The sequence below is a fragment of the Colobus angolensis genome, unplaced genomic scaffold (assembly GCF_000951035.1).
Source record: "Colobus angolensis palliatus isolate OR3802 unplaced genomic scaffold, Cang.pa_1.0 Scaffold143, whole genome shotgun sequence".
Taxonomy (NCBI): domain Eukaryota; kingdom Metazoa; phylum Chordata; class Mammalia; order Primates; family Cercopithecidae; genus Colobus; species Colobus angolensis.
This window is the reverse complement of record NW_012114522.1, coordinates 1414231-1427241: the sequence shown is the minus strand read 5'-3', so window position 1 is coordinate 1427241 and position 13011 is coordinate 1414231. Positions and strand designations below refer to the sequence as shown.

Genomic DNA, 13011 nt, shown 5'->3' with positions numbered 1-13011 from the left:
TGAACCATGCTGTAACATTCAAAATGTTCCAGAACATGCTGGTGCTGATTTCTGTGCCTCTGTCACTGACGAGGCCCAGAGGCTTGTTCTGTCTCGTGGTACCCTCCTTAAAGGCACCCCGGTGCTCCCTCCTCCAGGCCTGCAGGAGCCCTTGCCAAGCCCTCCTTGCCTCTCCAGAAGCTCTGAGCGGCCCCAGGGGACCTGCCCAGAGGAGGCCTCGGTGTGGCCTATGGCTGAACTCCCTGTGGAAAGTTCCTGCTCCTTCAAGTCGCAAATAATTGGCTGCGATTGAAGTGTGTTTCAGAAGTTCACAATGATTCCCCATTTTCTCATTAAAGGCCTGGTTCATTCAGATTCACCAGAAATGTCATTTGGGCAGAAGTTGGCCTGGGGACTTTCTGTGAGCAGTGTGACTGTGCCTCTGAACCTTGTCTGGACAGGGCGGACTTAGGCCCTCTTGCCGATCCAAGGGCTTGACCTTTCTAAAGCACCATGGAAGTGTTTACAGCAGCTCACCTCAGTCTCTGGTAACTTTATTTGACAACACTCTGTGGCTGGCAGACAGTGTGCTTTTAAAAAATAACCCCGTCGTGTCCAGGCCACAGAGTTTGATGGCTGCCTTAGCATGAAAGGGCCCGGCTGATCTGAGCGAAGCCTCGGCTCTGCTGCTGCTCATGGTTCGCTCCGACTGATCGCAGAGCTCCACAAGCCTGTCCACTTCTGTGAGACCAGGAGGCTGCCTGGTGCTTTGTGGAGGCTTAACAGGATGATGTCTTCAGAGCCCATGGCGGGGAGGGCATGTCGTGGGCACTCGCTGGCCAGCTGCAGTCATAGCCGTGCTCCAGGAGCAGCGTTGGCTGGTGGCACAGGCCTCAGGGCCGCTGGCACTGTCACTGCCCTGCTACCATGGGAAGTTACCTTAGGACTTGCTGCTGAACCGTCCCGTCATCCTCTCAGTGTCCTCTATTTTGGCAGGTCTTGGTCTTCTGAGGTCAGAACTGATTTGGGGAAACTGCTAAAGTTTGGGTCCTCTAGGCAGGTCCGAGGAGCCTGTGGCTTTGATTTTTGCACTTGCTGTCCCATTACTAGTTGGTAGAGACCGTGGACTGTTGCTTCATCTCTCTGAGCTTCAGTTTTCTTATCACCGGCAGGTTTGGGGATGGAATGTGAGAGTGGATGTGAACGTGCTTTGTCATTTTTAAAGCAGTTCACACACAGCACATGTCTGGCGGGGCCTGGGTGTGTGACAGGCACTGAGAATTTAAAATCCCGCTGGAAGAGCTGGGGAGCAGAGGCGTGCCTGTCACGTAGTGAGGAGGTCGGCTTCCTTATCACCTACGCCTGGCCTTGTAGTTGATGCCTGGAGAGGAAGCCCAGAAATAAGGCGCCCTTGCCATGGTTGGCTGGGCCTGCTTGTCTGGAGGGGACTGTCTGAAGGGCATCCTCCATCGGGGTGTGCTGTGAAGGAAGGCGAGCATGCATGGAGCGCCTCTGTGGCTCCAGGCCCTCTGCTTAGCCCCCATGTGCACTTGCTGGCTCTGGCAAGGTGGGGACAAAGCTGCCTCCCTTCCCAGCCCCTGGGACACTCTGCAGTGTTACCATCAGCATGTGCCCCCTCCCGGTGGCCAAGGGGTGGAGTGAGGGGCGGCAGCAGGAAACCTTTAGGATGGTGCGGCTGCCAGGCCCAGGAGTGTGGATTCTGAGTTTAGGTGCCTTTGTTAGGTCTTGTGAAGCTCCAAGTGATGAGAGGGAACCATGGGCTCTTACTATTTTTTGTTTTTTTTTTAATTTTTAAGTAACTTATATTGGTGTCAGTTTTTATTTTTTATTTATATTTATTTATTTTGAGATGGAGTTTTTGCTCTTGTCACCCGGGTTGGAGTGCATTGGCACAATCTTGGCTCACTGCCTCTGCCTCCCGGGTTCAAGTGATTCTCCTGCCTCAGCCTCCTGAGTAGCTGGGAATACAGGTGTGTGCCACCATGCCCGGGTTGGAGTGCATTGGCACAATCTTGACTCACTGCCTCTGCCTCCCGGGTTCAAGTGATTCTCCTGCCTCAGCCTCCTGAGTAGCTGGGAATACAGGTGTGTGCCACCATGCCCGGCTAATTTTTGTATTTGTAGTAGAGACAGGATTTCACCATGTTGGCCAGGCTGGTCTCAAACTCCTGACTTCAGGTGATCTGCCCACCTTGGGCTCCCAAAGTGCTGGGATTACAGTTGTGAGCCACCGTACCCGACTGGTGTCAGTTTTTAAAATCAGGATTTTTTCATGATAGACGTTTAAAACTTGTGATTTGTACTCCAGGATGAGAGAATTCCATGGAGAATGTTGAAATAGACAAGCCAGCTAAAATACTTGCTTTGCTCTTTTCAAACGCAGGTCTGTCTCATTGGGAAATCCAGAACATACCCTCCCTCCAGAGAAGCTTCCGTGGATGAAAAGAGGACTCAGTACATTAAGAGCAGGCGGGGCTGCCCTGTAAGCCCACCTGGACCGGAGCTTTCCCCTTCTCCACGCCGGGTTGCTGCCGGCAGTGCTGGTCACTGTGACGGTCACCAAGCTCTGGACGCCAGGGTCGGGTGTGTAGCAGGGGCCTGGGCCACTGAGCGTGGAGCAGGGCCCCAGGCCGAAGGACCCTGGCTACCTGGATTTCATCCCAGAGAAAAGGCTGAGCGCGTGAGGAACTGTGCCGACCTGCCACGAGGTTTCATCGACCAAGTGGTTTTGCAAGTGGCGAATTTATTGTTAGGCGGAAAGCAATTAAACACAGGAAGTTCTCGAAATGGGAGTTTGAAGACCTGGAATGGGGGAGGTAAGCTGTCCACCACCTCAGGGGCTAGCACGCTCCCAGGCTTGAGGGCAGGAATTCACATCTTCATAAGCAACATAAAATGGTGTGGCCCTGTGACTACACACACTTTGAAAAAGCCACTGATGGTGGGTGAATAGGCTCTCTTCAAGCAAATTCTTTAAAATTTTCCCAATAGTTCCTATAAACATAAAGGACTTTGTTATTTCCAGGGAGGAAGGCCGAGGCCAGGCCAGGGAGTGACAGAGTTTGGACCCTTAATTAACTTTCAAAAAACAGGTTTAGGGGCTAGAACTACTCATTTTCCATCCAGAAATTATCCAAAGAGAAAACAGGTTACTGAGGGCAAGAAAAAGGCACTGTCCCCTTGAGTATGCGGTAAGATTTGGAGCTGTTGTGATTCGATAATTTAATTCTCATCAAAATCCCCAAAACACAAAAGTCAGCCATGGCAAAAGGAGAAAATTACATCGATTGTTCTCTTGGGGTGAGTGGTGCGTTGAAATTAATGACATTCAGAGAGCCAGCCGGGCTGTAAGGACCTCGCCTCCTTCCAGACAGGGATGCTGCTTGGCCGCCAGAGGGTGGTGTGGAGCTGCAGCCAGAGCCTGGCTTCTCGCAGTTTTGGGAACTGGAGAAGAGCAGGGAGCCCCATCCCCTCCTGGCCCCTTGGTCAGTGACTCCTGCCTGGCTGCCCATTTGAAGGAAACCCTTCCTCTCCAGGCCTTGCTTTCCTCACCTGTGAATGTTGGGACAAAATCATGCCCATTTCCTTTCCTTTGTCATCTTGTACCATGTGTACATGGGATGGGGCCGGGCCATTGAGCACAGACGGCCCCTCCAGAAATCATTCGAACCTGATGATAGCTGGTCAGCAGAGCCTCTAGCCATCTGGCGAGAGTGGCCCTGGCTCAGTGGCTGAAGGGGCCGACTAGCTGCTTGCAAATCACCAGGCACCGTGGGGTCTCTGGGTTGGCGCCTCTGACTAAAGGCACCCTGCTGTGGTGGGACTGGAGCACAGAGGAAGAAGGCTGAGGCTGTCAGAGCATGGAGCCCAGCACAGGTAGCTGGGCCCCAGAGCCCCAGGGACATCAGTGTGGTCAGAAAGTTCCCATGTGCAGTAAGCAGTGATAGTTCTTGAGTGCAGTTTGACCTTTAAATTCCCAGGAGATGACGGGTGCACAGATGTCAGCTGTGCCTGGGATGGACAGCTTTTGGTGGGTGAGGAGGAAGGAGGAACAGACCTGGAGATGGAGAGCAGGGGTGGCTGAGTGGTGGGCTCAGTCCTGCCTGCCCCTTGGAACCTGGGAACCAGGGTGCCTAACAAGCCCCGTACCCCCATCCCCTCCAGATTGGTGTCCGTGGGTCTGGGGCTTGTTAGGGGCTCTCCATGTGGCCATGCTGTGAGAAGGGAGGAGCTGTGCCCTTGGCCTCTCAGCCTCCTGCCTCCCTCCTGCCCACAGGCAGCCTTCAGGGCCTTTGGTCTCACCCCCACCCAGCGTGTCCCCAGACAGGCCCCTCTGTGTTTCTGTGCCTGTGGGCCATGTGTGGCTCTGGCTCCAGGACCTCACCCATCCTAGCTCCACGTCTGCCCCTGTGGGACATTGCTGAGAAACAGGGCGGGAAGGGGCCCTGCCCTCAAGAGGCTCCAAGTCCTGCCTTGCTAGGAGTCAAGGCCGCACACGTCAAAGGATGAGTAACCAAGAGGCTGGACGTGCCAGGCCCAGAGGCACCCACGGCTGCAAGTGTGAGATTCCCCGTTATGGAGTCCGTGCTGGGCCAGAGGCGGGGGACAGGGAAGGCTGACTGGGATGATATGTCATCTTTTTTAAAACACTCCCACTTCTCTCAGAATGGATTTGAGACAGACGAGAGGTTGACTCAGAAGAGTGGCCAGGCTGGGATAGGAAGGACTCTCGCAGCAGCTGCAACAGCGGCTGCCCGCACCGGGGTCCTGGGTCAGCATTATGGTGCCTTGATCTGTGGGGGTCCCACAGGCTCAGCTGCATGCAGGCAGGCACCGTCTCCTCCGCTCTCCTGCAGCTTGGAGGGTGCAGATAAGACGTGAAGTGCAGCACCCGGCAGGTAGGAAGTTCCTGGCAAATACACATAGGAAAACCAGCTTTCATTCATATCCAATTTGACATTTTGGTAATAAGTGACTTTATTGTCACCAGGTTTTCTGATTAGAGCATTTGAAATACATGCAGGCTCTCAAAGCAGAGATTCGAATGGGAAAGAGACCATCACTGTGGTGTCTGTGCTGTTGCTTTTTTTTAACAGCTCGTGTGGCCTCGCTGGCCACCCTGGAGCCGGTAGCGCCAGGCCTGCTGCCGCATGGTTGGAGTAGCCACTGGGGAGGCTCAGGCCCCAGGCCTGCCAGCTTGGCCTTCCTTCTTTAGTCTGAGAAACCCTGGCTCCAAACAGCCACCCCCTTCATGGGTCACCAGCAAGAAGAGCTTGAGGTGACCACCCAGAGCAGGCAGCATCACCTGACACCTGGCCCTGTGCGGGCAGGAGGCATGTGTGGGGCTGTGCCCCGTCAGGCTGTGCCACAGCTGGGTGGGGACACTGGGAACACCGCGGCCCTCACGGTTTGGCTGTGGTGTGGTGTGGGTTGGTTGAGATGGAATCGTGGTCCTTCGTGCTGGAGTGCATAAGGCCTGAGTGTATGGAACTGCCTGTGTGACAGGTTTGTAATATTTTGTTGTGGTTTTAGGAAAAAAAAACAAAACCATTTTTCCACAGAGAGCCTATCTCTGGCAGAAGTAGCCAGTGAGCTGGACACAGAGACCCTGCGGAGGCTGAAGCGGGAGTGTGGGGGCCTGCAGACGCTGCTCCGGAACAGCCACCAGGTGTTCCGAGGTATGGGGTCTGCCCCTTCACTGCTTTTCTCTTTCCTTCCCTTTCCCCCTTTTTTCTGTTAAATAATGTTTTATTTTAGAGTGGTTGAGACTCTTGCAGAAGAATCTGGCAGAAGCACCAGGTTCCACGGTGCTCCACCCAGCTCTGACGTGGGTAGCATTTGACCTCGGGGTGGGACGTGGGTCACCCGGTTCCCTCCTGGCTCCTCTGGACCTTGTCCCATGCGATGTCCCCAGGCCGGTGTCCCTCCCCCTATGCTGTGCTTGCTGACACCGCAGCTCCACTTGCTCCACACAGGACAGAGCAAGTAGGGCAGCCGCTGGCCAGGCCCTTCTTGGCTGGGGGTCATTGTTTGGCTTTGTCTTTAGCTGCGCAAACTGGAAGCATCCAGAGCCACAGAGCCAGGGTGGGGAGTGGGAAGGTGAGCCCCTGCCCCACAGGCGGAGGCCTGGACTCCTGTGGCCCTCGCTCCGTGGGCCTGGGCAGGGGGAGGTCCTGGTACCCAGCTCCACTGCTGGGCAACGCCCTGTGACTCCAGGACTGCCAGGACATGGGGAGGCAGGAGGGCCCTCCACCCGCTTGTCCGTTCACTCAGCCGACAAAGCAAGGCAGACACATCCCTGGCCTGCTGGAGCTGGCGGTGCAGTGAGGGAGAGGGAGATGTAGCAGGTGTTCCCCCAGGGGCCGGCGGTGTACACAGTTCCATCAGCTGCAGCTTCCAGGTGTGCACAGAGGGGGCAGGGACGGGGGGAGCCACAGTTGACCAGCGCCAGCGGCTGGGGCGTTTGTCGTAACTTGCTTCGTGGAGCTTTTTTCCCCTCTTTCTGTAAGTATTTTAAAGTGAATTCCAGCTAGCACCCTATTTCACCCCTAAGTACTTCCACATGCATCTTTAAAAATACTAGGTGTCTTGTGTCACCACCATGCCCTAAGCACACATTTCCGTGAGTCGCGATGTGCAGGGAGAACTGGCCTGGCCCAGAGTGGGCTCAGGAGGGCTTTACTTAGGAAATGACACTTGAGCTGGGCCTGGAAGGAAAAGAGGAGTCAGGAACAGCAAACAGCTTTTAGGCAGAGCGAACAGCCTTTGCGAAGAGCCAGGGTTGGGAGGAATAAGAGTGGGAGCTGGTGGAGCTATAGCCGCCATGACCAGGAGAAGGACTGGGCCTCTGACGGATGGGTAGGGATGACACCGAGGTCACAATGGGAAGGAGTGGCCTGGCTCACACCCTAGCTTCTGGGTCCCCTGCCCATGAGGCCGCCATGGGGGTCAGGTGCAGTGCAGTATCTGGCTCTGTGTGTGTGAGAGAGCACAGGAGTGCGCGCCATGCCTATTGTGTACACGAGCGCAAGCCTGTGGGTTTGTGCGCACACACACTGCCTTTGGGTGCCCGCCTGCTCTTGGAGAGCTGAACTTGGCTTTCAGCTGAACTGGCTTCTTTAGGTGACAGTTGCTATTGGGTGGGGGGCCCGTGAGCATGGTTGGAGCCTCTGTTTCCCGGGACAGGTGCAGAAGCATGTCCCTGAGGCTGCCTCCAGAGTAGACACTGGGCCTGCAGTGGTGTCTGGGCTGGGCCTGCTGCCTGGAGTCTGTTTTTCCTTGCACAGAGCTTCAGGCAGTTAGAATATTTCCCGCCTCCACGGGGCCTCTTTCTGTCTTTCCCAATGCTTGTTTTTGTTGATTTCCTGAAATACTGTCTTTTTCACCCACGTGGGTGAGTCTGCCTGTATGTCAGTGTTTTTCTGTGCAGGTCACCCTGGGGGGCAGACTTGTTTTTGGAAACACTTCTGAGTAGGAGGCCTGGGGGTTGGGTTCCAAATAAACATTCTCCTCCAGTCATGAGAAAACTATGCTCTGAAGCTGGGTCTTATCTCTGTATGAGGTTTAGGTTCTGTTTTAAGCTAATGTGGCTAGTCTCAGAAAATGTTTATGAGAGTGAGGAATTGGAATGTTTCCAGATGGTTTCAGGTCAGCCAGCCTGAGCATGACCTGTGAGGGCCACGAGGGCCAGCCCTGCCTCTGTCCCCACCCCTTCCTGAGGCCACCAGGGGTGGCTCCATGCTGGCTGGTATGGAACCTGGCACCGTGCTGCTGGGTACACGCGGGGCCTCATCGTATCCTGTACTTGGGGCAGAGCAGGCCTTTCCTCCTTGAACACGCAGACACGGCTCAGAGAGGTCAGCGCGCCAGCCCGAAGCCTCCCAGTGGGTGGAGAGGCCGTGCCACAGTCCAGGCCAGGTCTGACCCAGCACTGGCACCCCTGAGCCTGCGGCATCGTCCAGGGACTCTAATCCTCAGCCCGTTCCTCAGAGCAGCTTGGTGAGAGGGAGCGTCTGCTGTCAGAAGCAGTGGCGGAGATGGCAGTTCCTGTGCGGACTGAGAGTCCCAGGGGACGCGCACAGTAGGGAGGGAGGAGGCGGCAGGAACTTGGGTCGAGCAGACTGTGGCCCTGTGTTTCCATTTCAAAATGAGGAGCGCATTTCCAGAGGAGGAGAGTCTGTCTAGCTGTTGGTTGTCTTTCTAGCTGGCTGGAGCGAGTGCCCCTGGAAGGCTGCCCCTTCTGGCATCTGGCCACATAGGGGCTCAGGTGTTGTGGGGGAGCTGGGAGCTACCTGCCATGTCCAGGGTTGTAGACGCGGGAAGTGGGTCAGCGAGGCTGGGCCAGCCTGGAGCCTGCCTGCGCCGTTCCGGGAGCCTCATCTCTATCATGAACGTCCGCTCCTCAGTCCTTAGACACCCTGCAGGTCCTGCTTCCAAAACATGGCTGGGTGTGCTCTTAACTCCAGAGCCGCCTGGGAGGGCCTGCTGCCAGTTGGCCTGTCACATTGCGGCAGGGAAGGAGGTGTCCAGGCTGGCTCTGAGGGTGGGAATCTGCGCTCAGCCTTTGGCCTCAGTGATCCCCACCCCCTTCTCTTGACAGGTCAGGGCGTCAGGCCAGAGGCCTCTCAGTGTTTGGGGTCATGTGCCCCATGGGGAGTTGGGGGGAAGCTCTGGCCCCTGGGGCTCCTCCTGAGCACCCTTCAGCGGGTTCCAGATCCCTCAGTGGCCGGGATATGCCCTTCTGTGCTGCGCCAGGAGGTGCTGCTTTGGGGACATCGGCAGAGCGTCGTGGGACTGCCTTAACCGTAGCCTTCAGGTTAAGCAACCTCAGCTCCGATGTTGGAAGGCGAGACAGAGAGGCGGCCGTGGGAGGGCAAATGGGGTCAGGCCTGGCCTTGGCGGTGCTTCCAGCCAGGCTGTGAGGGTGAGCCCCCAACTGTGTCCCTGGACACAGCGAGGCGCCGCTCTCTGGGCTCATTTCTCTAGTTTCGGGGGGAAACTATTTTTAAAGTATCAGTCTGTCAAAAGCACACAGGCTTGTTATTGCCACACACAAGGTGATTTGAAAGCAGAATTCAAGCTTTAATTCCAACACTTTTAAGTTCTCCTTGGAAGTCGGTGAGCCAGACTTCCTCACTGAGGCTCCTTTATTCCCCCGAGCCTTCTGTCGCGAGCGGTTTCCTAGCTTCCAGTGAGAACCAGGAAGGAGGTGGTTGCTTTGGCCACGTTTCACAGGGAGTTGTTGGCTTCCCACAAGGAAACGGCCAAATGGGAGTGTAGGGGGGTATCTTGGCCCAATTTAGGGGGCAGGGTCAGGAGGCAGCCTGGAAGAGGCCCGTGAGGCCTGGCACCCAGGTGACGAGCGGGCCCACAGCAGCCCTCTCCTGGCCCCACCCCACTCTGATGTCCCTGCAGCTCCCCAGTTTGGAGATCAGCCCTGGCCATTGAGTCACAGTGGCACTTCCAGAGTGGGTATCTAAACCACTGCGTAGAGGCAGGTACCCCTTCCTGTTCCTTTCCAGAGCCCCTTGGCCTCCCTTACTCCACACTTGCACCTGGAGGGGCTCCGGTTGGGAGGTGCATGTAAACCCAGTGCACCAGGACGGCACCAAGGAGCAGAGGCCACCCTGCAGCAGCCCCGTCCTTCGACTGTGTGGAGGGACCTGCGCCTTGCCCCTCTTTCTGCCTGTGATGCCGAGACAGTCCTCAGAGGTTAGGGCTGCAGTACGGATGTTTTCTCGTGTTCCGGCTCTCACACCGTGTTCCGTCCCTTCCTCCACTCAAGTGAGCCTTCTAAAATGGTGGCTCTGCAGGACCTGCCACTCGGCCAGAGGGAAGGTCAGGGCCTCAACGATGAGGCCGCTTGGGACCCAGCTCTGTCCTCTGCCCTCCCCTCTGGCTGTCCCTGAAACGTGGCCTGTCCTGGTGCAGTCTGTCCTGGGACACTCGGGTTTGCTGCTTCTCTGCCTAAAATGCTCTTCCTGGGCCCGCGCGGGGCTGCCGCCCGCCTCCCGCAGGGCTCACCTTCCCCATCCTTGCCTGAAGACGCATCCCATACCTCGGTCACTCCCACTGGAGGCAGCCTCTCTGTGACCAGCAGGAACTCCGGGCTGTGTCACGGTTGTATCCCTGACCCTGGATTGGCACCTCCCATGGCGTGGGAGCTAAGCAGAGGCTGGTGAATTAAGGAACTTTCAGGTTTACTTCTCAGTGTGTCTTTTCTCTGTTCCAAACCACAGTTGTGAATGGGAGAGTTCACATCCGCGACTGGAGAGAGGAGACGCTGTGGGAAACAAAGCAACCGGAAGCGAAACAGAGTGCGCGCTCCGAAGCCTGCAAAACCCGCCTCTGCTGGTTCTTCACGCATCACCCTGACGGCTGTGCTCTGTCCGCGGACCGCTGCCCGTTTGCCCATGGGCCTGCGGAGCTGCGGCCACCCCGGACCACCCCGAGGAAGAAGATTCCATGAGCTGCGTCCTTGCCAGCCAAGGCCTGGTCGGTGGGGGCCAAACCAAGGAGAGCTTCCCCAGCAATCCTGAGTGCTGCGGTCTCTGCTCTGGCTGCGTTTCAGCCCACCTCCTCCCAGCTTTCTCTAGATCCTCACGCCGATGAACCGTGTTTCATAAACATCACCCTCCAGAGAAGCCACAGTTACTCAGAAGCCCCCAGCTGGGTGCCTGGCTTGTTTCAGATGCAGCCACTTGAAACGTGCACAGCATCTTCATATCACAAAGATCGTGCGTGGATCCTTACAGTGTCTCCTGGGGGAGAGCAGCTGGGGATGCCTTGCACAGGCCCCTCCCAGGGCGCTGTCCGACGCCTGCCCCACCATGTCCACCTCTGTGAAGAGGATGGGGCTCCCTAAGAAGCAAGACCGTATCTGCCAGCGTTTCTCACCACACTGGAGAGCAGCGGCTCTGGAGCAGGGATCCACCAGATTGGTATTTTTAAAAAAGGTATAAGGCTTGCTATGTTGACGTTGTTTTTGCAGTTACGGAGAATAAAACAAAATACCCATAATTTCCTCACATGGGCCACTCAAGTGGCATGAAAAAAAAATCATAGGTGAATTGTTGACAGGGCTTTAAAACTGTAAATATCACAGATGACAGAAAGGTAAGACCTACACCTTCCTCCCTCCTCCACGAGACCCTCTCCCCAGAAATACTGCAGCAGTTCTTTTTAGTCCTTCTAGAAAAAAAAATCCTGATTTGTTTCTCTTTTATTTTATTGAGAGATGGGGTCTTGATCTCTCGCCCAGGCTGGAGTGCAGTGGCATGATCATAGCTCACTGCAGCTTTGAACTCCCGGGCTCCAGCCATTCTTCTGCCTCAGCCTGTCAAGTGGCTGGGACTGTAGATGCACGCCACCATGCCTGGCCAACTTTTAAAATGTTGGAGGTGGGGGTCTTGCTATGTTGCCCAGGCTGGCCTTGAACTCCTGGGCTCAAGCGGTCCTCCCACCTCAGCCTCCCAAAATGCTGGCGTGACAGCCGCGAGCCATGGCATCTGGCCCCGATGTTTCTATTTAGTTATTTCTATGGTTTTTTACAAAAGGTCGCATTCAGTCCACACTGTTCTGCCATTGACTTTTTGCAGTGTACCCTGGTGCCTCTCCATCAGGTGTATCCACCTGGTTATTTGCGGCAGCCGTGTGGCATTCCATGGCCGCGCCGCACTCCTCACTCCTGAGCAGTGAGAATAAATGGGCATTTGCTCTGAAAGCACCTCAGCTCTGCAGCACCACAGGACGGTGCTGCCACGGGCCCAGACCCTGCCCTCTGAGTTCCGAGTCAGCCCCAGAGCCCAGATCCCAGGCTGAGGATGTGCCAGGAGGTCCCTGGCCCTGGAAGCGTCCACCCTTCGTCTTACTGGGAGACTGGCGCTCCGTGGCCCCTTGGGGCAGGCTCCAGTTGGTCGAGCCGCTGCAGCTCTGACTAGTGAGGCACAAGGGAGCTCTGCTGGGGCCTCTGGGGTCTCCACACTGGGAAGTTCTCCCTGCAGGGGACACCTAATGTAGAAGCCCCGAGGTAGCAACCAGGAGCCTAGCGCCGAGGGTGGTGGAGCAGGAAGGTGGAAAGAACTCTCTTCCCAAAGATGAGCCACAAAGCCGCACCCTCCCTCAGCCCCTGTGTTAGGCCCTGAGGCCTCTTCCTGCCAAGCTGCACCAGGGTTTGCGGGGTTTGTTGCTCAGCATATCCAGGGTCACGTACTTCAGGACAAGTGACCTGATGCCCCTCGGCCTCCCAGCCCTGCAGCATCGCTGGAGCTCTCCCTGCAGCAGGAAGGGCTGAGCCCAACCACAAAGGGGCTTGGGGCAACATCAAGGGATGGCAGAGCAGGGAGTGCAGGGAGCCTGGCACAGAGGAGCAGCCCTGCCACCGCCTCCTGGAAGGGGCATACCTCCTGAACTAAGCCCAGGATGCCACCCAAGCTTCGGGGCCTCCCAAGGTGTCCCCCAGGCCAGAGTGCACCGCCTCTGCCAGGCCCAGGATAGCTCCAGGTTGTTGGGCCCCTGTTTCCTCTTCCCTTCCCAGGTCTTTCCCAAGCCCAGAGCCCCTGCTTTAATTTTCCAGTGTGGGGAGGCATGAGAGTGGCCACAGAGCCTGGTTCTGTGCTCGGTGCGGCTGGACTCCAAACCTGGCTCCAGCGCTGCAGTCCTGGCGAGGGTGGTGGCCCTGGGGAAGATGAATTCCCCCAACACTTGGCACAGCAGTTTCCAGTCACAAGCTGCAAGGACAGTCTCAAAGGAGCATCAGATGGGGCTGGGGGCATGTGGGGTGGCCCTAGCTCTCCCAGATGGGGTCCTGCCAGGCCAAGAGCTGTGCTAAGTAGGGCCCACCATGGCCATAGGCCCCTGTGTGTCACCTGGCATAATCAGCTGGTAGAAACAGCCCTTGGTGACCACATCACCTGACCTGACCTCCAGGTTTTAGGTACCGTTTCTTACTACCCCCCAGCACCACTGTGCCCCGTCCACACGTCATGTGACTGGGGGTCCGGCACGGTTACC

At 56.5% G+C, this 13011-nt stretch overlaps 1 protein-coding gene across 1 annotated transcript in view; it reads left to right on the top strand.

Moving 5' to 3' along the window:
* Nucleotides 1-11025, top strand: part of TRMT44 (tRNA methyltransferase 44 homolog (S. cerevisiae)) — a 37652-nt gene extending 26627 nt beyond the window's left edge. Inside the window, exons 8-11 of the mRNA XM_011935443.1 lie at nucleotides 138-220; nucleotides 2342-2816; nucleotides 5562-5678; nucleotides 10239-11025. Coding sequence (XP_011790833.1) covers nucleotides 138-220; nucleotides 2342-2816; nucleotides 5562-5678; nucleotides 10239-10468 — 905 coding nt within the window. The 3' untranslated portion in view covers nucleotides 10469-11025. The remainder of the gene's footprint in view (nucleotides 1-137; nucleotides 221-2341; nucleotides 2817-5561; nucleotides 5679-10238) is intronic.
* The last annotated feature ends 1986 nt before the right edge of the window (nucleotides 11026-13011 follow it).